At 34.6% G+C, this 25,722-nt stretch overlaps 1 protein-coding gene and 1 long non-coding RNA gene across 2 annotated transcripts in view; one reads left to right on the top strand and one right to left on the bottom strand.

Moving 5' to 3' along the window:
• The window catches only part of LOC136805912 (exonuclease mut-7 homolog), a 42,634-nt gene extending 20,187 nt beyond the window's left edge, over positions 1-22,447 (bottom strand). Inside the window, exons 1-11 of the mRNA XM_067062488.1 lie at positions 22,197-22,447; positions 21,732-21,954; positions 20,739-21,124; positions 19,813-19,910; positions 18,272-18,345; positions 14,004-14,057; positions 13,236-13,396; positions 12,743-12,870; positions 12,169-12,296; positions 922-989; positions 200-339 (exon numbers count right to left, since the gene is read on the bottom strand). Coding sequence (XP_066918589.1) covers positions 200-339; positions 922-989; positions 12,169-12,296; positions 12,743-12,870; positions 13,236-13,396; positions 14,004-14,057; positions 18,272-18,345; positions 19,813-19,910; positions 20,739-21,124; positions 21,732-21,954; positions 22,197-22,390 — 1,654 coding nt within the window. The 5' untranslated portion in view covers positions 22,391-22,447. The remainder of the gene's footprint in view (positions 1-199; positions 340-921; positions 990-12,168; positions 12,297-12,742; positions 12,871-13,235; positions 13,397-14,003; positions 14,058-18,271; positions 18,346-19,812; positions 19,911-20,738; positions 21,125-21,731; positions 21,955-22,196) is intronic.
• Positions 2,056-11,122, top strand: LOC136805917 (uncharacterized). Its single transcript, XR_010846466.1, has 3 exons — positions 2,056-2,260; positions 2,471-2,602; positions 10,897-11,122. It is a non-coding gene; the product is annotated as an uncharacterized lncRNA (long non-coding RNA).
• Positions 22,448-25,722: the final 3,275 nt, after the last annotated feature.

Here is a 25,722-nt window from a genome sequence, read left to right as displayed (position 1 = left end):
GTAAAAATTTGAAAAATTCCTAAGAAAATGAAAGAAACTTGTCCAAAAAAGGGGGAAAACCGCGAAAAATTTATTCGACCGCGGAATGCGATTTTTCAATTTTTTCCCGACCGTGAAAATTAGTTCCCGCGAAAATTAGTTCCCTAGGTAAGGTAAGCAAACGATATCATTTGAAAACAAAAACTTTAAAGCGTCTTACCAATCTTGGTGACGGTTCTCTTGGTGAAGAATTGAAAGAAAAATGTCCTCAATGCATCCTCTGCACCGTTCGTGGTGTACAATACTTTGATGTCCAAAATGTAGACACGATCTTTCAATGCTAGTTGCAATATTGACATACTGAGAAAGAGGGAAATAAAATTTTGTTTGGTAAAAAAAAATGATACTGGTATAACTACTAGGCCATTTCAGTCGCAAAGCGTAATGGGTAATTGGGACCACTGCGCGCTAATAACGACTTACTATTGGTCCAAATTTTTGAAATTTTTTGAAGATTATTACGTCTAGCCAACAGAAAGCCGTTATGGAGGCGCAATCAGTCCTGATTACCCATGATCCATTTTGACTGTGAAATGGCTTATGCTTGAGAAAGCAAGAAACTTTGAGTATTGGAAAAAAGTTTCTCCTTTTATTTTTTAAGTATAATACCGCTCTCCAAATCGCAGTATTGAGCACTCTTTTGAATTCAAAGTCAACTGTATAATATGATATTGATATGTAAATGATCGTATCGCATGTTCTCTCAGAATTTGAAAATATTCACGATCGAAACTAAATATTCTCTACAATAACGACCGTAAATCCCACAACTATGATCTATTGGGAGCCATCATGATTAGGAAAGATTATGAGAAAATTAAAGCAGTAGTAATTATTGATATAAACACAATTGATCCATAAGAAAAGAATATGAAAACATACTATTCTTTTTCACCAGCACGACACATGACCGGTTTCCACTCTGCATCGAAACCAATCACATTCCCGTCCTACAAAAGGAAAATATGGTAAAAATACAAATTGATCATTTGAGACTTGCTTGTACTTGACGACCATGGCGCTTTTCTCGATATCGGTGATAAAGAAATCGGGTGTTGGGATTATAGGCTAACTTTACTTTAAGGCTGTACTAACGCACTTTGTAATAGCGCCACACTTTGTAAAACACCCTGACGCACTTTGTAATACTTGACGCACTTTGTAATAATACTTTGTACTTTGCACTTTATAATACAAAGTGCGTCGGGTATTACAAAGTGTGGCGTTTATTACGAAATGCGACGACCTATTGACTAAGTTCCGCATATTAAATTCCTCCAGCCATTCGGGCCGGAAATCATCTGCTCCGTATTACGGAAATAAAACCCTAATACTCGAGCTAATACTTTATAGGACGTCGCGCTGCGTCGCACGGGAAGATTTGCAGTGTTATTGCATGCTAATTCGGGAGAATGTTAGCGTACCAATTTGAAGAAAACATCCACTGAAGTGTAGAGTAATTAGTTATGCAATAGACCGTCGCAATCACCTAAAGGAGTACCCGTAAAAGGAAGAATGTTCGTTCCTGGAATTCACCAAAATAAAAGAACAACCGGGGACCCATCCTCGTGACTAAACACGAGGGGTTTCTTTAACAATTTCAGAATTTGAATTTCTCGGTGAGTTCTGGAACCTTACAGTTCCTTTGTATAAACAATTTCAAAAATTGATTTTAATGAACCATGAATAACTCTCTTGCTCATTACGAGACTATTTTGACTCCTAAAATTTAGCGGCGAAAAAATTACGTGATGACTTCAAAAACATTACATAATCTTAGCGACAGGGTACTAATAGCGAATCAATTTGTTAAGGTTTCAATTTTTGTCTAGCAAAGATTGTAATGCTTTTGGAGTCATTACGTAATGTTTTCATCGCCAATTTCAGAATCAAAATATTAGCGTGATTAGCAAAAGATATATTTTCATGATTGAACTGGTTGATAGCCAGTGCCAGGTTTCTTTTCTAAATTTAAATTTATCAAGATCATTAAAATGATCAATATTGGCTCTAAGACAGCTTTTTTTCTTATTTACTTTTCTAACTCATTGTCTGAGATTCGGTAACGATGCGAATTCCAAGCAAGTTCAAAAATATCTTCGTCTTCTGGCTGCGATAATGACCATGGTTATATTTTCTTAAAGAAAAATTTGACGAGTGAAAATGAATTTTTTTGGTCTTTCCATTATTGCAATAGTATTCTTACTTGAAGGGTCCAATGGTGAGTTCACTTTTAATACCTCCATTTCTTCACTAAGGTTTGTTACAACTTCAATTCAAAAAGTACTTTTTTAAACTCCACTTCTGTTTTTGTTTTGATTTTTCAGTAGTACGCACTTCCTTCAAGGAATCTGGTGTAAAAAACTTTTCCCACAAAGACAATGCTTTCTTTAACTTCATAAATCATAAATCTCCATCATTTTATTTTTAGGGGAAAATAGACCTTCGAATTTTCAAATTAATGAAGGTAAAACGTACCGAGCAGATCAAGTGGACGTAATTCCTGACAAAAGCAAGAGAAATATAAAGAATGATGATTGTAGTGGTAGAATTTCCAGAAAATGTAAGTTATATATGGTCAAGATTAAAGATATGACCTCAAGGAGAGCAAGTGTTGAAAATATTAAGTAAAATAAAAATGAAACATATAAAGGGACTAATATTTTTATAATTATACGGTGTCACTTTTTTACAAAGACGATTTTCAAATCATTTCATTTATTTTACTATAATCTTGTCAAGTTTCAACGTATTGATCTAGGCCATGAGACATTTTATACCACGTGTCAGATTACGCTCAGAATTTTTTTTTAAAAGAAAACACTGTCCCAATATTAGTCGGAAAAATAGCTTTATTTCATGCCAAAAGATTCTATTGTATAAAGAACATGGTCTGTCATCGTGTTTAATTAACCCTGTTAGCATCAAGCTTTTTTTTTTGGGGGGGGAGGTTTCCTACATAGGTTCAGCCCCCCCCTTATTTTTTTGGGGGGGGGCTAAGAAATATTTTGGCCTTTAAAGAGCCTGGGGGCTAAAATTACCAAAATATTTGGGGGGACCTAGATTGTTGGGGGGGAGCCTAGATGATCTGACTGAGACTCTGGGGGCTGTTCAGCTTAATTCAAAAGATATCTTATCTTACTATTAAATCAAATATAAAAAGCAAAAGACTTGTAAACATAAATATTAAAACAAGTAAAATTTAGTTTTCATTTATCAGTACTGTAGTCGCATATATATTTTTTTTACTTCTCTCTACGGGGGCGGGAGAACAATGTTTTTGTTTTTGTTTATCTTGGGACCTGAAGTGTTAGGGATCTTCTCAAAAATAAATTCGCTTAAATAATCGAATTTAAGCGAAAAATTCGCTTAAATAATCGAAGCACTTCGATTATTTAACAATCGAAATTCGACTATTTAGTCACCTCAATTCGATTATTTAGTCCCCTCGGTTCGATTATTTAGTCCCATCGGTTCGACTATTTAATCTTATTATTCGATTAATTAATCCTTTTGATTCCAAAATATAATCGAATTTTCTCCAAAACATCGAATATCGGTTATTTTTTCTTACGTAGATCGAAAACAGCGCAAACAAGCCTTTGTCTACTGTGGATTTGAAAGACAGAAGAAAAAAGATTTTCAAAAAGCCGTAGTCAAATCAACCAATGACTGCATAATTCTTCTTACCTTTAAGGATTTTTGATCTACCAACGGGGCATCATAAATTATGAAATGATAGAATAATCCTTTTGCGAATCACATCATCGCATCATCTTTAACTTAAGTTTCTTAATGTTTGGATAACAATTCCACGATCTCTCCACGATAAAGTACTTCTATCTTTTTCTATCTTTTTAATTTCTTTCCTCTGTTATCAACCTCTCAACACAGTTGCTTCTTTGTTATTGTTTTTCGATTCGAAAATAGCACTCCATCGTTGTGTTCATGTTCAAATCAAAAAGGGCAAAACAAAAAAGATAAAAGGATAAAGGGAGAGCGCTCACAAGATCAAGAATACGTCATTACGTCATATAAAAGCAGGAAGAAAGGGCATACTGGAGAAGTGGGACGTGGGACGGTGGGACGCTCAGGTGGGACGTGGGACGGTGGGACGCTCATGGTGGGGACGCGGTGGGCGCTGAAGGTGGGACGGTAGTGGGACGCTAAAGTGGGACGGTAGTGGGACGCTAAGGTGGGACGGTAGTGGGACGCTAAAGTGGGACGGTAGTGGGACGCTAAGGTGGGACGGTAGTGGGACGCTAAGGTGGGACGGTAGTGGGACGCTAAGGTGGGACGGTAGTGGGACGCTAAGGTGGGACGGTAGTGGGACGCTAAGGTGGGACGGTAGTGGGACGCTAAGGTGGGACGGTAGTGGGACGCTAAGGTGGGACGGTAGTGGGACGCTCTTTTATATGTATTTTGTCTTTTTCTTTCTATAATACAGTGAAGAGGGACAGGTCAAGTACTTATAAACAATACACAGATCGATCGAAATGTTTTTGACTTTTTTCATAGTGAATGGATTATAAAAATAATAACATAATCAATTTGATCGAAGCTACAAAGACACAAAAAGCTAGTCAGTCAGATAAATCAATTTCTGGCTCCTCCTCTTGGCTCTTTTTGTGTAATTCAATTGTGTAATTTACAGAGCAATTTCAACAATTCTAACGCTCTTTTTAGCCCAGAGGCTAAATGTCTAAATCTGCGAGAACTGATTTTAAAGAGTATCATATAAAAAATGAACATTCCAATCACAGGGATTTCCCCAGAGACAAGATGTTTACTTTTCGAATTCAAAATTCGAATGAAAGGAAAACATTCGAATCGACAACAAAGGGTTACACCATCAGCATGAATAATAAAAGTATCCACATTGTTCACGTGAAAGGGAAAACCCGTGAGGTGAAACATACACGTGGCGCCCAAAAACTTCTTTCATCAAATTTTATGAAGTTGACTAGGCTAAAGCAGCGGCGGATCTGAGGGGGTTCAAATGGTTCAGCTGAACCACCCCAACTCTTTTAGTAATAGTAAATAAAAAATACAAAGACCCTTTCCTCAAGTGAAATCTAGTTTTCTGATCGGAGCTGATTTTTCTTCTTGGTCATATCTCGATATTATTTTACCAGGGGTTGTATGCATGTGGCGTGCGATTCCGTGGTGCGCGCGACAATATTAGCTTTTTCCGCGCTAAAAAATCTTTAGGTTATGTGTGTACGGTGCATCTAGCTTTCCGAGCTGTAAAAAATCTTTGTTATGATTTTTTTTTGCGGGATTAAATATATAGCTGCTTCTGTGCTAGGAAATCTTTAATTTTGAACCTGGTTCAGAAAATGCATCCAGTGAAATGGCAAATTTGAGGTGGTTCAAGGAAATTTCTCGAAAATACGAGACCGAACCTGACCGACCGTTTTGAGCGTAAAAGATTTTCCTACAAAAATAACATTCAGTCGCATGTCGTCGCCGGCAAAATATTGAAATGATTTGAAGGGTAGCCATTCGTACGGCAAACGACCTCACTTCTTTGCAAGCGTTCAATGCAAATAAAGGAATTGAAGTCCTGAAAAGTGTTAATAATCAGGCAATTACTTATCTTTTTGAGGACATTTTTGGTTCAATTTAATCAGTAAATTTGAGAGAATCACACAACAATATCAATCAATGTATGATAATTTTGACAAAGACTCTGTGTGATGGAATTTTCATCTGCTTTTGCTTGATGTGGTGAAGAGTGACAAAAGAAAAAGAAAAGACGACTTTCATTCTGAGGAAACATTTTTGTTTTGGTTTATCTTTAGAGGAGAAGCATTCATACCAACAAAAACAAAACTTAAATAAATTTTGCTTGATAAATGAAGTTTGGAATTTTTTATGGGAAAGGACTTAATTGTGCAGAATTGTGAATATTTGGTGGAAGTTTATCGTGTCTTGAATATAATCACGAGATTTACGTTTGGATCTTCTCCCCTCATCGGACATCGGGAATATCATGGGGAAAAAATCTACCTAGCTATGTATGGATCACGTGATTTGCGATTGGCTACGTTTCGAGAGAGTCTTCTCCCATCATTGGACATTGATGAATTTCACATGGCTACGTTTCGAGAGATTCTTCTCCCATCATTGGACATTGATAAATTTCACATGGAAAAAAAGCTAGCTAGCTTTATTTTTAAACTATTATAGAAAAAAACAACAAATTGTTTTATAACAGAGACTGGAAGAAAGGTTCGGTTAGGGAACAACATTTTAGCAATTTGATTGATTTGATGGTGACGAAGAAATATCTGGAAAGGTGAACCCCGGGGGGGGGGTCTAGGTTTGCGAGGTGACGGGTATGTCCGAGAGCAAAATCGAAAATCGACCTTTGAGAGACAAAATTTTGGTGTTTTTTGGGACCCTTTGAGGACTTTTTCCCTAAAATTTGGTCCATTTTTTCCAAATCTTGGTTTGATTTTCACCAATTTTTGGTCAAAATTTTTGGAAATCATGACCCTTTGAGAGAGAAATTTTTGATTTTTGTGATTTTGGGACCCTTTCAGAGACTACTTTTGATTGACCCCTTTGAGAGACTTCGGGAGGAGAAAAGGTACCTTATGGCTCGCACATACCTGACACCCTTTTGCCTAGTACCCCCCCCCCGGGGTGAACCTTCATGCATGCTTCAAGATAATGTGATGCGAGGAAATATTTTGTGTTTCGTCATGTCATAATATGGTACTTTTATACAAAAAGAGACATTGGTGACCTCTGAAAAAATTACCCTCTTTTGCTTAAAATTGTAGGTGGTAATTTTGCAATTTTTTGGTAAAAATCACCCAATTAGCATTTTGTAATGACCTCCAATTTATGAAATTTTCCTGATAAAGTGCCAAAACCTTCATTTTCCTTGTTTTTTTTTTGGGAAAATCCCCCCAAAATCAGTTAATAATGACCCCCCATTTTATGAATTTTCTCTGTTAGGGTACTGCCACTGCATCTTCCATCCCCTACAATTAAGCATAAAAGAGTACGATTGAATGCAGAATTTATGAAATGATATATAACACAATCTCTACAATAGAATTATAAACAACACTCCAAACAATTGAAAAAGTTGAAAAAGTGCTTTCCTACAGATTGTTGATGATTACTGTCCCTTAAAATTCTTAAAAACATCAAACTTTTACTTTGAATGTAAAAGTACTTTTTTATGAGATTATTCATCTAATTTCTTTCTGAATGAGAGCTAGAATTTCTTTAGTCTATTTGCACATAAAACACATTATATCAGTACTCATGGTGTACTCCACTTTTTGGCAATCTTTTATTTTTCCATCTTATTGTATTCCTTTGTTTTATATGTATTATATAAATAATCTCCTTTATTTTTTAACTTGATCACTGTTTTCAAAATATTATCCATTTCTGGTTTTATAATGTAAACATACTCAACATGAAAAGTTTTTGCTTGATTGTCAGCCAATTAATTTGCTACAAAGAAATTCCATAAAAAATGGTTATAAGAATAAATTATTTTAAACATTCACGAAATGAAACTGAAGTGTGTAAAGTATTTAATATTATAAATTGTCTTATTTTTTCTTCAAACTTTTCTTCAAAACCATTTATTTGCTCTTTTATCCATGGCTTTTTCAAAAACATTTTCTGCAAGAACCATGAATATATAGAATAGAATATACACCAAACAAGCAGTTTTGAGCAGGATCTGGGTGTCTGTTTTATCAAAATAAAAAGTCAAACCAAAGAAATATAAGAAATATAATACTCTTATATTTTCTTTGCTCAAACTATATTTCCGTTTTATGTGCGTTTTATGTACGTTTTATGTGCACAATTGCAGTTAGGGAATTTCCCAATGTATATATGAATATCACCACAAACGATTATTACACGTTCAGCGTCTGGCTGTTCAAGCCGGGTCAAAAAAAATTGGCCTGCCGCCCTCCTTTCAGCGCATGTTAACCCGCTGAGGCCTATGTTTAGAGTTCATAGGTAATGGGGACTGAAGACGTGCAGGCGCTCATTAACGTCCCCCATGTGGAATGGAAAAAAGGTGACACCGCCCAAACAGGGCGGGTACAAAATTTACGCCCAAAACGTTTGTTCCGAAAAATTTTTTTTGAAAAGAGATTTTTGAACCCCCTCAGAAAAATCCCAGATCCGCCTCTGTAAAGATTTTTAAAGTCGCGTGTCCATCGTTGAAAGTTGTTTTTAGATTTTTATTGAGTTTTTTGGTTTTATTTTCATTTGTTTGTGCATCATTTTTTTTCGAAATACGTTATCGCAGACTTACAGTAGTGTTCTATAAATTACTAGCCAAACCAAAAGAAAAGGAGCCAGAAATTGATTTCACATTTTTCATTAAATAATTATAAAGACAAAAAGACAATATTCTAATAAAAGAGCGTCCCACTTGAACGTCCCACTACCGTCCCACTCATGCTGAGGGGAAAGCCCTTTATTACAATTAGAATGTTTTCTTTTCATTCGAATTCAAAATCGTGTTTCTGGGGAAACCCCTCTGATTCGAATGATTTTGTTATTCTCAATAAATATAAACTCTTCGAAATATAGTCAGGCTGCTGCTGGACCACTTTGTAAAAACCTTAGTGTGAAGAATCTAAAACCTATTGAAAACCTGTTATATATTAAAAGGGGGTAAAAAAGTTTTACTGGCCATTAGGTTTTCCCAGATTTAGCCTAGACAAAGTTGCAAAGGATTGAAAGTGTTGGAAAATAATAAAATTGTTCTATAAATTAGACAATATGAGCCTGAAGATAAGGAGCCAGAAATTGATTACACATTTTCCGGTGTTTATTTCTGACTCGCACGCATATTGCTTGGTAGCTTTTCGATCAAACATCCAATTTGAATATTATTATTATTCGTTTATCATCCACTATATGATAAAAAAAATCAATATATATATTTTGGCCGAAATCCTCCCTGTGTAGGTTGAAAACTGAAGAACAGATCATGTATATGTGTTTTGTGAAAGTATTCATTTACTCATATTGAGTTCTTTTTTACTCGTACATAATTATCAGAGAAGCAAAAATACAAAAGCCTTACGAGAGAGCGTCCCACTACAGTCCCACCTGAGCGTCCCACTACCGTCCCACCTTAGCGTCCCACTACCGTCCCACCTTAGCGTCCCACTACCGTCCCACCTTAGCGTCCCACTACCGTCCCACCTTAGCGTCCCACTACCGTCCCACTACCGTCCCACCTTAGCGTCCCACTACCGTCCCACCTTAGCGTCCCACTACCGTCCCACCTTAGCGTCCCACTACCGTCCCACCTTAGCGTCCCACTACCGTCCCACCTTAGCGTCCCATCTGAGCGTCCCACTCGAGCGTCCCACCTGAGCGTCCCACCGTCCCACGTCCCACTTCTCCAGTATGCCGGAAGAAAGCATTCTTTTGCTCTATTGTTCTGTTCGCAAACGTCAATCATGGCGTTTTGATTGGTCAATGCAACATTTTTTTCTTACAAGTGACGTCATGCTCTATTATTCTGTTTGCAAAAATGGATTCGAATTTTACATCCAGGTTTTTTTTTAATGGCTAGATAAGAGATCGAATCATCGGCGCAGAATTGATTTTGCACTTTTTGTGATCTAAAAAATGAAGTCGTTGCATTGTTTTTGCGCGAGTTCTATTTTCTGCAAATCAAATTGCGTCACGCATTCGATAGATTCGAAAATGTTGCAATCAAAACATTGAATTCATTTGTGATTTTGGTTTTGAGAAGAAAACATTTTCTAAAAATTAAACCTAAAATATTGTGATCTTATTCATATTTTGAAAAGACTTTGAAAACAGAAAGTTATAAAATTTATTACATTGATGGTTGTAAGAGGTATGTATGTATGGAAATGGAATGCTTTGTTTGCTTCAGTTTTCACTACAGACTTTCCTCCCTTCGATGGGAGCCTTATTTATCTAAACTTTGTTTTTATTAATGGTGATTCATTTTTGGATATCAAAAACTCCCAAGGATAACCAGTAAGTTTTATTTATTTTGGAGGTAAAAAATGCTAAAGAGAATGAGTAGATATGTGTCGGTGATTTGTAAAATAAAGGGATTCTTTTTCGAAATTGCGCTTCCATTGAAACGTGAAGTTAAAATTGACGTTACAGCATTTGAAAAAAGATATAACTTCAAGGCAAAAAAATCGGATTACAACCTGTACTTTTTTATATATCATTTTTTAGCATTTTTTATCCTCTTTCACTTGCGATGGGTGGGAAAATTGTCCAAAACGAATTTAACCAAAAACCATTTTACCGAAATTCGGTATTTTTGAGAGGATCCCTAAGATATAAGCGAAAAAGGATTAATTAATCGAATACAAGGATTAAATAATCGAATAAAGGAGATTAAATAATCGAATATAGGAGATTAAATAGTCGAAGCTATTCGACTAAACGACGGCAGCTATTCGATTAAATAGTCGAATCATTAATCGAACTTAATAATCGAAAATCGATTATATTTTTGAGAAGATCCCTTAGGGGACCTAGCACAAGGCAATTTTTTGGGGGGAGCTAAATTGTTGGGGGGGACCTTACTTTGTTGGGGGGAGCTAGAAACCTGGCTGAAGCTATGTTCCTATTATCAAGGGGGTGTTTTCAACCCCCCTTGAATAACTTTTTATATAAAGGTGGTATGAACGTGAAACTGGGCAGAAGGGAATTCACAGAGAGAAAAAATATTTGGTCGATGACCTCATCATAAAGATAGTGAAGTCATCACCAAGTTTCACATTTACCACTGATCAGTTAGATTAGAGTCTTCCTCTTGCTGAACTTTGCTTTTTTCTTTAATCAGTTCGTTCTTTTCAGGTGCGAGGACTGGTTGTAAGAAAGTTTGCCGACAGAAACCGAACTTCATAAACCAATGTACACCAGTGAAGAAATGTCGTTACGAGCGTTGTACGTCATGTTATCACGCAACGCATTTGGAATGTGACACTGGTGGAAAGTGTCACGTGGTATGTGGTCAAAAATGCTTTGTAAAGAGCTATCCTATTCTTATTAATAGAAAGAAAGCCCAATAGGAATTCTTGAGTATTCAATCAATCATTACCAGTTCTTATCAATGATTTCAAATATTTACAACATCAAACGTATATGGTCTCTAAATGTTTTGTAAAAATGTAAGCCCTCAATGAGTTCCAAATATTGAAAAAAAGTTGTAGGATAACAGATGAACAGATTCTGATTACTTCGAGTTCGTATTCACTCTAAAGGCCATGGCTGCGTAAGAGAATCTTACAATAAATCTAAACAAGAAAGAAAGTCAAAAAAAGTCTTAAACTCTGTGTAAGCATAATATCCGAGCAGATTCTGATTACTCAGTGCACGTATTCACTCTAAAGGCCATGGCTGCGTAAGAGAATCTTACAATAAATCTAGACAAGAAAGAAAGTCAAAAAAAGTCTTAAACTCTGTGTAAGCATAATATCCGAGCAGATTCTGATTACTCAGTGCACGTATTCACTCTAAAGGCTATGGCTGCGTAAGAGAATCTTACAATAAATCTAGACAAAAAAGAAAGTTAAAAAAAGTCATAAACTTTGGGGTAAGCATAATATCCGAGCAGATTCTGATTACTCAGTGCACGTATTCACTCTAAAGGCTATGGCTGCGTAAGAAAATCTTACAATAAATCTAGACAAGAAAGAAAGTTAAAAAAAGTCTTAAACCCTGGGTAAGCAGATTCTGATTACTCAGTGCACGTATTCACTCTAAAGACCACGGCTCCGTTTTAGAATCTACCCATGTTTGCGGATCGCTTTGATCTTTTTCATACAGATTTGGGATGAATATTAAATGAGCTTTTGAGCGCGTCGATCAAAATCAAAAACGTCAAACGTTACATAGTATTAGAACCTAGTCGCTTCTCGCTTTTTTAAATTATGATAAAAAGAAAGAAAGGAGGTGCGCCTCTATGCTGATAATGCAAAATAAACAATAGAAGTTCTCAAATTTATGCTCGTGCGGCACAAAAGAGAGAAAATTTAATTTGTTCTTTCTTTTGTTAAAAAATGTTGGATAAGCAAATGGTAGGAGATACGCTAAATGATGCAATTTAACTAAACCCAGACCCCTTACCTGGAAAAGTTGCTTTGTCATCTCAACCAGACCTTTGACGGTATCGACGAGATGGATAGATGAAGTGGGTAAAGACAATTGATGGTAGCTTTCTAGATCTTCCTTCTCTTGCTCAGAATCATAAAAACCTATGGTAGAATTGTGCCAAGAAAAATTAAAACAATGACATCTTCCCGAAGGATAAAAAATTGCATCTATCGTGTGGAATTTCTGGCCGAGCATTTTGACTTCACTTCTGGTATTTAGGTAAACGATTATTTACTAAACGTTGTATAAATCAGGAAAACCCTAATGTACTTGAGTTCTGAGAAAATACCAATTCAGATAACACAGATAAATGTCTCTAGCAAGGTCCAGAAGTAAAGTTAAATATGCAACAAAGGATTGAACAATTTGTTTGAATACAATCCCTTACCACCTTAACACCATAATGATATAGAGTTCGGGTTTAAATAGTGGAAAATGACATTTTGGCTGATCGTTCATCGCAGCAATATAACCATATTTGCTGCCATTCGACCCTGTCAAATTCGAGCCTAGTCCCTTTCTTTTGCAATGATTGTAAGATGTTTACCTTTTCCCAAAGAGAAACCGGTTTTTGACGATGGATCATTTTCAATCTCACTTTCCCAGTCCTCCTCTGCATGTTCATCAGTGTCTTGTCTCGTTTGTCCAGATGCTTCACTTGATAATTCCTTATGCCTATGCATTGTAAAGAAAGACATTACTCGAAGAGACTTTTTCAGGGAGCATCTAAACTGACAAATTGCAAAATAATGCTACACAGTTATAATAATTTCAATTAGTTTAAATTTGAGACCAGAGGTCAAACAAAGCCACTTATTTCCCATCCAAAACGCGCCTAGAACGCACCGCAATCATTACAAGGTATTGTATCTAACATTTACTTTGTTTTTGAGGACTGCATTTTTTGAAATTTTGCGATAGTTTTTATTTTCAATCCGACGTTTGTGTAAAAACCACAAGTGGGCGTTCTGAAAGGGGAGAAAGTGGCTTCATTCCCAGATCCAGGAGACTTGAGCTTGAAAGTCAATGAATAATCATACACAAGATGATGTAATCCCAGCTCATCGATAATGATCATTGGCAATTGGTTTGGAGGAATGTGAAGATGTTTGGCCCATTCAATCGCAAGTTCAGTATCACCCAAGTTGATCAAACGATCAAGAAGTTTTAGTTGAAGCCATAATTTGCCAGCAACTGCAGCCTATAAAAACAACAAGCTTTTAAATTCGTAATAAATAAGCATTGAAAACATACTTCATAAAGTATCAATGGTATTATTATTAAAATCTAAGAACTGGTTTATTTACTATTACCATAAACAGTTATATTTCACATGGAGTTGCAAGAGAATCTTTTTTTTTAAATAAGTACACGTTTTTTTTTTATTAGAACCTAGTTTATAAGAACATATAGGCTGAAATTCGTCGAAAAATTAAGAACATCTTAAGAACATGCCCAGCCTCAGTTTGGAAAAAAATGACAAGAAACTACAATTTTTTCCTCTTTTAAAGCAGTTTTAACCGAATTTAGGGGTGGATCTTCAAAAGTCAAGAGTCAAATATTGTCCAAATTTTGCCAAATTTAAGTGCTCTTTATTTTGTATCATATTGTTGATTTAGAGTAGTCTGAAAAATTAAGAACGCATTTAAGAACATTTTAGGCTGAAAATTGCTAGAAAAATAAGCACATCCACGCTCAGCCAAATTTTAGGTGTTCTAATAAAAAAAAAAACGTGTATTGAATACAGTTAAGAATTTTTGGTAAAAATAGTGTTGTTCATTTTTTAATCTAAATAATGTCGAACATACCTCAATGAGATGATCCCATTTCATAAGCTTTGCTTTGGTGCCACCATTGTTCTTCTAAAAACCATTATATATTATATATTAAACCTTAATCCATCAAAAATGTTCAAGAGAATTGAGGCAAATTATTTTGAAATCTTCTGAAATGCAAAGTACAAAAATGGCACGAGGTTTCTTTAAGCGAATGTTTCTCCCTTTAAAGTATTCAGAAAGCTTGTATGGGGATGGTTATAATCATTGTATTACAGTATTCACAGTAACTTAAAAAAGACACGTAAGAGGTCGAAATATCGTTAAGAAAATGTGTTATGTTTTATTTTGATTTGGTTGCACAGCACAAGGCTTTTTATGTTTCACTTATTTATACATATTCTGAGATTCAGTTGAAATTGACCAGAATAAGACATCGAGACATAAATTAGTTTCTTTTCCAAAATGTCACCTGTGGTGTGTTGCTCTGTTCTTATTCAGAAAATCATTAATCTTTTGATACCCTAAGTAGATCTATATATTTATGGATGAAATTTAATGCTAGCGAAAATTTTGAAACCAAAAATTTCTCCAAAGCTTCTATGAAAATGAAAAATTAGTTGAAAAAGGGATCAATTCGCAAAAATAAATGCTGCGAAAATTAAATCACTTATTCACTTATTAAGGGACTAACACTTGCTAATTAGCTATATTATAGTAGAAGATCACCGGGTTCAACACTGTACAATACAAAACTCATTAAAACCCCCTGAAAAGCTATAATTATATTCTTTAAAATCACTGTTGCCTGCTACACGTTTTTTTATAAGAACAAACAATATAAGAACATAAGACATCGATGGCCAAAACATCAAGAACAAGTTAAGAACATTTCAGCTTCACGGGCTCTAAAACACCCGATTTTTTATAGGAAATGGAAAAATACTAAAAAAAATGCGAAAATAAGAACCTGTTAAGAAAATTTTGAAGCTTAAAACTCAAAAAGTTATGAACATCCAAAGGCTTCAAAAATTTTGCATGTTCTTGCAAAAAAACGTGTATCAAATTCTCTTTGAAATATTTACCAGGAGTATCACAGTTTGCAGAGTGTTGTTTCATGATTGTTCATGAGTTTCACTACTTAAATTAATTAACTAATTGTCTTAACGTTAGAAAATGTTATTACAATGGAGGGTTACAACAATCATAAAGAAATACAAATATAATTTTCCTTGAATGAACTTCAAAGTCATGAGGTGGTGCGTACAGGTTAAGGGTGGTCTAATTTTTTTCTTTAGAAAGCGTTATTATAATGGAGGGTTACAATCATAAAGAAATACTATACAAATATAATTTTCTTTGAATGAACTTCAAAGTCATGAGGTGGTGCATGCAGGTTAAGGGTGGTCTAATTTTTTTTCTGATTATTTAATCAAAATCAGTCGTACGCAAGTTGAGAAAGTTGATTTTTAATGGGTTCTTTACAACACAGTCAATTAAAAAGCAATCTATTTTTAATTATGCATTTAAAACGTGAGTTATTGCATGGACAATTCCTTTGGTCTATCATCAATTTAAATTATCTGATATATTTTGCTTATTTTGCAAAATAACTTAAGTAGTTTTTTTCATAAGGAAGATATCAATTAATATTGCTTACATAGACTATTATTGTTCTAGGTATCTTAAAATATTGCAGTAATTACACTAGATTTGAAAACCTATAAAAAGACTTCACAAACCTCAATTTAATCTGTACAACATTTTTCACTAGAAAATGGCAGAGCAAAAATTGTCCCAATTGAAAATCAAAAGTGTAGAAATAAGAAAGTTCAATCCTAAAACAGATGCAAAAAGATTGACTGAAATATGGGTTAATGGTTTGGACCAAACAGTTGACTCCCAATGGTGGTGGAAACGTGCTTATTGGAGAGAACACTTCTCTCAGTATGCAAAAGATGCAACTGCAGTTGATGGAGATATGGGCCCAGAAGGCACTAGTCTTGAAAAATTATGGTGTTTTGACGAAGAGAATGTACAAATGTTGGTTGCTGAGCTCATATTTCAAGATCCAAAGGTGGCACATCTTCTAGTTGGAAGCATAGGAATCAAGAGAGGGTATGAGCACAGCAAAGATGGAACAATTTTCACAATTTGGAAAATGTCAGTTGACATAAACTACAGAGGATATTCTATAGGTGGAAAACTGTTATTAGAAGGAGAAAAATGGGCAAAACAAAAAGGAGGCATGAAGATAACAGCAGCATCAATGAATCCGATAGCTAGTAAATTTTATTTAAAACATGGTTATGAATGGTCGGAGTGGTCTTGGTGGGATTGGATTGTTTTCAAATACATTGGATCAATGAGTGGGAAATTGCATGAAAAAACTTTAGAGTGAATAACAACCTGGAAATCACCACATTGCAAAACCCTGACAAATTTTTAGAACTCTAGAAATAAAACTCTTGTTTAACCTAGACTATTGAAGCTTTCTGATCATGTAAAAACTATTATTAATGGTGATATTTTCTTTGAATTTGGTGATGGGGGGGATCAATAGATGTACCTGTACATGACATCTTCATTTTAATTTGCTTCTTAACCCTTTGTGCATCTTAGGGTCTCCCCCCAAAATTGAAGTTTTCAAAAACTTTTCTGATCTTTATTCAACCTTCTTAAAATTTGACATTCTTTGGTGAAAATCTTCGCATCATTAATTGATGACGTCATTCTAACATATTTTGGGTCAAAATTCTTTCACCTGCTGGTATCCTGTATTCTAATGACTTGTCAACAATTGCCCTTTTTGTCTGAATAACCCCTCGGTTACTGTATCCTGGGACTGGAAATGCTTTTGGCTTGAAATTTAAAGTGGAGTTTTAAAGTTGCAAAAATCTATTTTTTCTAGCCACCAGTTAAATTAAACCCCCCATGAAAAAAAGTTTACTTTTAACATACAAAATGTTTTACTTGATAATTTACTCTTACTGGACAGGTCTTCAGTAGTTTCATGAAAGATTAAAATAACCTATAGTAGATATTTCAATATTCCTTGGGTGTATCCCCAGTTAAACTGTTGTGCAACGCACTGGGCTCAACTTCTGTGGCTTCTAATTATTTAATATAGGTCTAAAATTGTAGGAACAAAAAACAACTAAAATAGTGCCCAGGCTACAAAAATTAACATGCTTGGTCGAGTGGAAAATTCATCTTTTCTACTATATTTTGAGAACATTGGAAATTCAACTTTCAACTTTTTGAGTGGAATGAATGAACTTGATATTTTTCTTCTAATTTTTTCTTACTTTTTGGAACTCAATTAATTTCAGATGACTTATATTAAGAAGGCTAAATGAAGTAATCATCAAACTCTTTACTTTACTTAAACTTTTTTGTGTTCGCTACAGTCAGGTCAATTTTTTCATCTATGTCTCAAAGGTAAGGTAAGTATGGTAAAGGTATGGTTTAGGTAATTTCAGTAGTTTTTGAAAATGTTTATAAATTTCATTAAAAAGCGCCATTTTATTTTTTCATGAAACCTTTTAGAAGTTTTCTGGCGCATTCTTTTGCTTGCAAGTGAAGTAAATGATAAAGCGCTTTTGCAATTCTAATCTTTGATATGCATTTTGGTGAGACCCTAGCATATGGCTAACTAGCACCAAGGTCATTTTGCTTTGTGAGTGACTCCTGGAAAATTATGTAAGTGAATTTAATGTTAAAAGTTGATTCCAATATGTGACCTTCCATGGGATCAATTGTTTCTGCAGTAAATGGATCTCCATTTATACATTTCCAATAGATTGATAGTTTTTAATGATAGTGATTGAAATATTTACTAATGGATTGTTTTGTATCAGTAAGAAAGTACTATTGGCAACCGGTGAACTTTTGCCGCTGTATTAGTAAAAGTTTACCAGCAGCACTTCATTGGTAAAATTTCCATTGGTAAAGTACTATTGGTAAAGTACCATTAAAACTATCGGTAAGAAGTGTTTTCACTAGTTACTTTTATTTAAATTTTTTTTTTTTACTTTGCTTCTCATTACAAATCTTGATTCAGTAAAGTAATACAAGAGAGAAAAGAATACAGATACATATCCATTTTCATTCCATAGCACTTTTAATCAGCCTTTCAGTTTAATGTGTCATGTTTGAAATCCCCTTGGTACAGAGTTTTTCATTGAATATCTTTAAATATGGTTGGAGGTAAGAGAGGAAGAATAGAAAATATTCAATTTAGGATAACTTTTGTCAATTTGAAAAAATCAGCCAATCAAAAAAAGTATATCCATTCCTACCTCTGCTATACGCATCTTGATCAAATAAAATAAACTACTGACGTTCTTTGCTCCGAAGATGTACGGAAAATCATCTAAAGTCAAAAGATAATAATGAAGTATGATTATACCATTTTCAAAAGTCAAAACAAAATTAGTATTGATTATGTAGTAGAGATGGGGCTTCAGGGGTTTTAAAAGCTAAGAACTTCACCAATCTTGTTACATAGAGTGCAGAGGGGTTGAAGCCCCCCCCTGAAGGTTCAGCCCCCCCCCAGAGATTTAGCCCCCACCAAAATACGAAATAGACAGCCCCCCCTACCAAAATACACAAAAAACAAAAATGTTAGAATGGAAAAAATTTCAAACAATGCAAGGTCTTCATTTTGCATGTCCACACAAGAGAAAGAGATACCAAATGTATAATGTCTTCTTTGAAATTCTAATCAACAAACGTCAATAGTACGACTTCATTATTAAACCGGGGGGGGGGGCACTTAAGGTTTAAATGCCTACCAGACGTTCGGCCCTTAAGGGTAGGTTTTTCATAGTTCAGCTAGTGCACTGTAAGGGTAGGAAATTACAAAACTGCACTGAACTGCACTGTAAGGGTGGGAAATTGTGATAAAAGGCCGATTTTTTGGTAAAATTGGCACAAAATTGGTCAATTTTAGAGGAAAAATTCCACATTTTCTAGGAAAATTTTGAAAAAGTGCACTGTAAGGGTATCAAAAATAAGAAGTAAGAAAAATTTCTTAGTTCTTGGAAAAAGTTGTTAGGTTAGCCCCCAGTCAACAGACCTAAACAAATAGCCCCCCCTGAGTAAGTAGCCCCCCCCCCCCCCCCCCCCTGATCTTAGGGAAAAAGAGCCCCCAACCAGAACTTTAGGCTCTAGCCCCCCCCCTAAGAGCCAGGGGGGTTGCATTCTATGTGTTAATTCCAAAATTCAGACTGGATACACCTTTTTTTTCTTTTATTAGAACAATTTTATAAGAACAAGAGGCTCAAAATCGCCAAAAGATAAAAACTATTTAAGAACAATGCTGAGCCTGGAATTACTCGATTTCAAGCAATTTAGGGGTCAAAGCAGATAAATTCTTGATTTCATTCTATAGATAAGAACAGGATAAGAACAATCTGAGGCTCAAAGTGCCAAAAAATATATTAAGAACAGCCGAGCCTGATTGAAAATTTACTGGTTCTTATAAAAAAAGTGTACAGATACTATTGATTCCTAGCACACAAACCGGGATAAGCTATTATATTTTACTTCAATAAGTGATCAAAATTACACGCTTTTTTTATAAGAATACACTTTATAAGAATGTCCATGATGAAAATGACCATAAAATTAAGAATATGCTAAGAATATCACCATCATAGAATTTTGCTACTCAAGCTAAGAATGACATTTTTAGACCATTTTAAATTATAAATCGTCAATAAGGATCCTAACCTAAGAATGCTGTACGAATATTTTAGGATGATTTTTCCCAAAAAAGTTAAGAATATCAATGATGAAATGGATTTACACCAAGTTCTTATCAAAAAAAAGTGTGTACCTGGGTTTAATTGATATCTTTTTACAGCTTTCTCTGCAATCTTGGTCAATGTTTTGTGTTTTATTTTGGATGGATCTTTCAATGACAAATCTTGTTCTCTAAAAAATCCGGAATTCGAATAAAAATATTGTTTTTAAAGCAGCGAAACATTTTGAACAATAAAAGTTAGTTAAAGGTATAATAATTTATTATCAATATGAAAAATATAAGCAATCTGATTGGCTAAAAACACGTACATAAATGCTGTATTTCATATTGTACCGTACATACAAGACCGCGTTCAAGGGGTATCTTTTTGTATCTTTATCCCAAAATTTATTCTCAGGAATTTTTTCTTTTTTCCTCTCAATACTCACAAAAAGTTGTCAAACGATGTTTTGATATTTTATTAATGACCATCTGAATCATTTTCAAAGAGTCAAATGTCTTGAAGTTGAATTCACCAAAATACAGGAAGAGAAAAAAAGAACAAAGAAGAGACGCAAATGGAGAGGGAAAGGTTTATTGATATTTTTCAAGTTGACAATAATCCAGTTATCAGGATATATTTTTCTCGTTCAGAGTTTTCTATATTTCTATAATTTATTACGAAAAATCTGAACTCGAAAAATATATCCCATAATGTACTCTGTACCGTGCGATAACTATTACGAATTATACAGGATATTGGTGCAGTCAATCACTCTAAGCGTTTTAGTATAGAGAGCCAGGGGTATATTAAATTGAATTCAAACCAGCAAAGAACAAAAAAAATTGAAGAGTGAGATGATCAGATTTTATAAAAGATTCGGCCCAAAAAGTTCTTACAGTGTACTTTGCTAAGTCTGAAGAATTACTGTTAAGGGTTACATTTACCGCAGACTCACCTACCCAATTGGTTTAGAAAACTTATGAGAATTATGCGTAAATATGAAGTAATGGCTTACATGAGCATTTGTTCAATATGTGCTGGTTCCATGTTCAATAACTTGTTTAAGAATCCAACATAATCAATCTGTAGTTTCTTATTATCACCAACGTAATGTTCGATATGCTGCAGCTGATCGTTAGCAATCAGTGGGAAGAAAATTTTTTCACAATCAAAACAGTGTTGTAGTTTCAAGGTGAGAATAATGGTGACAGTTTCTTTCAGTTTTTTACTTTTTAGATTATCAGTTTGTACAAATTGAGCCAGATCTGAATTATCTCCTTCATCAAGTTGGAATATTGAGTTGACCTTGTCAAGATAGTTGTAGCCACTTCTGCATATAAACTCAGTGGCTATTTGTTTTTGACTTGAACTTGGAACTGGAACAAACTCTCCATTGGTTCTCTAAAAGGAAGTTTTCGTTTGAACGAGCATTTGCAATCAGTAGTTATAATCTCCCTGGTTGAAAAAGGAGCTTCCATACACCATAGCATTTTCCTTAATTGGCAATAAATTAAACAAACACCTTTTTTTTAATGGTGTTGCATAATTTAGAAAATCAAAAATCTAGTTTAAAGAATTAGCTGAGGCTGGACTTAAAAAAGATTGTTGATTTGCCGTCACCTGACTGACCCTATGCGCTACAGCAAAAAATTTTATTGCCATTTTAAAGAAGATTTTTTTCTTTAAAAACTTCAAACAATAAAACATCAAAACTCGTATCTTGTTTGTCTCAAGCGAAAGAATCGTAAATTTCCTGCAAGCACTTCTGTTTTTTATTCATAATTACCTAAATGTAAACAAACTCTTAACCCTTCCATGGACGAAAATTTCATAAATTGCCAAAATAAAAAAAAATTCTGACCGACCGACCCACCTCCAAATCTAGGGTTGGTTGACGGCAAACCAACAAAAGTCCAGCCTGAATGCAGTGTCCTGTATTAGCAATTTTCAGTAAGAATCTGAACATAACGATCAAATCAAAACAATTATTGTGTGAAAGATCTTATACCTTCAGTGTCCGCCAGCTATCCATTTCATCCAACGCATAAAAACTGATTGGGACGCGCTTACTATACAAATCAAAGAAAGCCCGATGTAATACATGTAACAGAAGTGAGAAAGGAGATTCAACTTCATTGTATGCTGTTTGCAGTGTCTGGCGTACAAGGTCATCTCGCTCATCAAAATATTTATCTTCAATAAGGTTCAACCAGTCTTGAAATGTTTGTGGTCTAGAAAAAAAATTTTAAATGTTTTGTTTTGAAAAGTTAAGAAACATTAAATGTTTTGATGAGTTAATGTTGTGAAAATAAATTTATGTCAGGAATGATAAAATAAAATAAAATTGAAGCTCTTTCAAAATGTAAGTCTAAAATCATGGTTTCTTGACAATAAATCTTTTTCCCATGACATTTTCCAATTTCCGTTTAAAAATCCATGACATCTTCAATTGCATTTCAATGAAAAAACATACTTTGCATAATAGTCATCTTTGTGATCCTCTGTTGATTGTGCTTGGTCGGCGTTATTGCTATTGGATGTTATTGTTTTAATTGGCACATTTGACGTGAACATCCAATCATCATTTTCGTCAGAGTCGTAATCCCCATCACCGAGATCCAAATTCTGTATGCTTACTGATATTCCATCATTCTTTGTATAGGACATCTTTCAACATATTTCATAAATAATCCTATGAAATTCAGTGAGAAAATATGCAATGAGGGATAGTTAGTATAATGTGTATGTTTGAATGATGCTTGATAATGAATGCCATCTTAAGGGTTTTTATAATATCACAAAGAGCTGTATAGTTTAAGGCCTCTTTGATCTTTACCAGGCTTCAAAAAATTAATTACTGCTATGGCAGTGCTGCAAATATGGAATGTACAGTCCCAAGATGTGACTCCTGCCCTAAGATGTGACCCCTGCCCTAAGATGTGACCCTTTGTTAATCATCATAACTTGGGATATGTTTTTTTCATTTTTTAAACTTTTACGTAAAATTTGTGAGATTAGGTAATCATGTCTTATGCAAATACAAACTAGCACTAGAACACACCCTGTGGCCATTCTCACAGACCCACTGGGATCCCTTTGCACTGGATAAATTGGCCAAAATATCATCCCCGGTGGAAAATTATCCTCCAATTTTTGTCCCCACTGAAAATGATCAAATAAACCAATCCTCACTGCAAAATATTATGCCACTTTTCCCATCCCCATTGAATTTTCTGACTTGAAACAAAAGAATTGAAATCCCCATTCTATTTCTCAGCCTTGAATAATTGCTTGTGGCAAAAAAAAGATTGAACAACTTATTAGAAAGAAAAAGGAAAGAAAGAATCGAGAAGAAAATTAATTCCCGCTTTGATGTTATTATCGAAACAAAAGGATCAGTCATGCCAAAATTCCTTTCCACACGTCAGCAATCTACTTTTTATAAATAGAAAAACTAGATTGTAAAGAAAATTCTAAAAAAAATAGCTGTTTTCTTAGACAACTACATTTTCCTGTGAAGAGCAGTAAGAAAAATGAAAGTGGTCTCTTCTACCGTAAGTTGGTCTATTGTTGACATTCCTCTTCTAATTTTGACACCCTTATTTGGAGATAGGAATAATGGGAAAGTCGAGATTGCTGATTGAAACCAATTTTCTTTGCTTACGGTTAACTGATCTAACTTGGGACTATCAAGAAAAAACATGGGACAGCAATTGACAGAAAGTAGATTGATAAACTTGGTGGAGTTATCAAAACAAATTTGTTGTCAAAGGCAGTTAGGGACATTTGGCGAGTTCATGTACGCGGCCGCAATCAAAAAAATCATGACAGCACTAAAAAAAAAATTACATTTGCGTCTTTTTTTACCGTTTTTTGCCTAGACGATATAGCAAACATAGTAAGTAGGTAAAGGCCACATTTTTGGTACACCTGTCCCTTCCGTTACACTAAAAAAATATTTATCCTCAAAAAGCTTGTAAGTTTATTTATTTGTATTAAGTAATGGTTCTACCATGATAATCAATTGCGTGCCCCTCAATAACATTGTTTTATAAAAGGTTTGTAGCTCTAATTGCCACGTCTGGTCAAGTTTTTAACCCTTATCAATAAACCAATGGAGACTAGGTGTTTCTCCCTATATATTGCAATTTCAAAAAAGACATTTGTTGAAAAAGGCTTCTTCAGAGTTGTTGAATCAATCCCACTGATAAAATTTGAATAGATATTTTTCAAGTTGACGGTAGAGTGTATTTTGTGTAACGGAAGGGACAAATTATCAGTTGATGTGTAAATTATTTTGTAATCTGTCATTTTTTTAAATATTTAACTTATTTTTAACAATAACATCTTTTTTGGGTATAATAGAAGGAAGCTAATCAAAGGGTCTAACAAATCTACCAAAACTATGATTATTATGATAAATACTATCATAAAATACCAACTAAATGATAAAAGCGTAACAGAAGGGACACTTCTCTGCTTGTTTTTCATCAAATGTCATTGAAGTGTTTCAAACCTTTTCAGCTTGAAACACATTGCAATGTCTTCAAATACCTTAGTTTTGAACAGAAAAAACAAAAAAGTATCAGAATTTTTATTATATTAGCATTTATAAATAAATGCTGTAACGGAAGGGACATTCGTTACGGAAGGGACAACAAGATTCACTTCACAGTATCTCCATGAGACAAATTCTAATTCAGAAATGCTTTTGTGAAAATAAGTAGTCCTATGGGTATAGAAACTATACCAAAGGAAAATGATTCTTGCGAATCAGTTAACTAAATATTCCAAATCATACATGCGTAACGAAAGGGTCAAATTTGGTGACTATGCTCCCGTCAGGCACAATTTTTGAAAAAACTGAGCTTAGAAATTAGATGAGAGCATGAAAATGAAATCTAGGAACATCCCAATGATAAACTGACAAGAAGAGTCCCAAAAAGTAAACTTGACTAGGTTATTTTGACTAAAAGTAACTAGCGTAACGGAAGGGACAAAATCAGGGTACCAAACTGTACATTTTAGAAAAATTTGCTTGCTGGGCAATAGTACACAATATCATGATTAAATCTGATGCAAAAGTCTCCTCTTTTGGGGATAATGTGAATAAAGTTAACTTTTTGAGTAGGTTTTATGCCCTTGAGAAAAAAAATTAAGATCGAGTTCAATTTTTTATTATTTTTTAAAGAAAAATTGAGATATTTGGACTTCAAAGGGGCCTCAAAGGTGCAGAAATCATTTATAGATAGTCACATTATATTTTTAAAGGGACATCTTACTTATCATAGAACACACGTTCGTTTTCTGAGGAAAATTCCGCCCTCTTGGACTGTTTCGTGCAAACAGAAAATATCTTTCGATCGCCCGACCGCCCGTCCGACCGACCGACCGACCGACCGACTTTTTGATGGTTGGAATGACGGGAACCAAGGTATTTTTTACGAACTGCCCTATGGTTATGGATATCAAGATATACCTTTTTTCAAAGAGGCCACCCTGTTGAATAATTATGTAGTCCAGCAGAAAAACAATGATAAAACCATGCATAATTATTACAATATGCATGATACAGTAATAGTAATTATGCATGGCTCTATCATCGTTTTTATAGCTGGACATAATACATAATTATTCAACAGGGCGTCCTCTTTGAAAAAAGGTCTATTAGACACCAAGTTTCAAGTTCAAGTTTATTTTCGTTTTATGAGCTATGTACATTTAAAAAATTCCTAAAACATGAAATAACTAATCCAACGACCCACGGCATGGCCCGAACATGTTCGGGCCTCTTGATTAATACTTTTTTTTAAATGGCCCGCGCGTGGCTCGCGCGGGCCCGCGCAGTTTCGGACCATGTTCGGGCCAGATTTTCGAAAACTTGTTACGATCGCGCGTGTAATTTCAGGACCCAATATTTATATTTTGAATTCCTTATTTTAGCAAACAAATTCAAAAATCTTCATCTTTATTCAAATATATATTGTTCAAATATAAAA

The sequence above is a fragment of the Clytia hemisphaerica genome, unplaced genomic scaffold (genome assembly GCF_902728285.1).
Source record: "Clytia hemisphaerica strain Z4C2 unplaced genomic scaffold, Clytia hemisphaerica genome assembly, whole genome shotgun sequence".
Classification (NCBI taxonomy): Eukaryota; Metazoa; Cnidaria; class Hydrozoa; order Leptothecata; family Clytiidae; genus Clytia; species Clytia hemisphaerica.
This window is presented reverse-complemented; position numbering and strand designations above follow the sequence as displayed.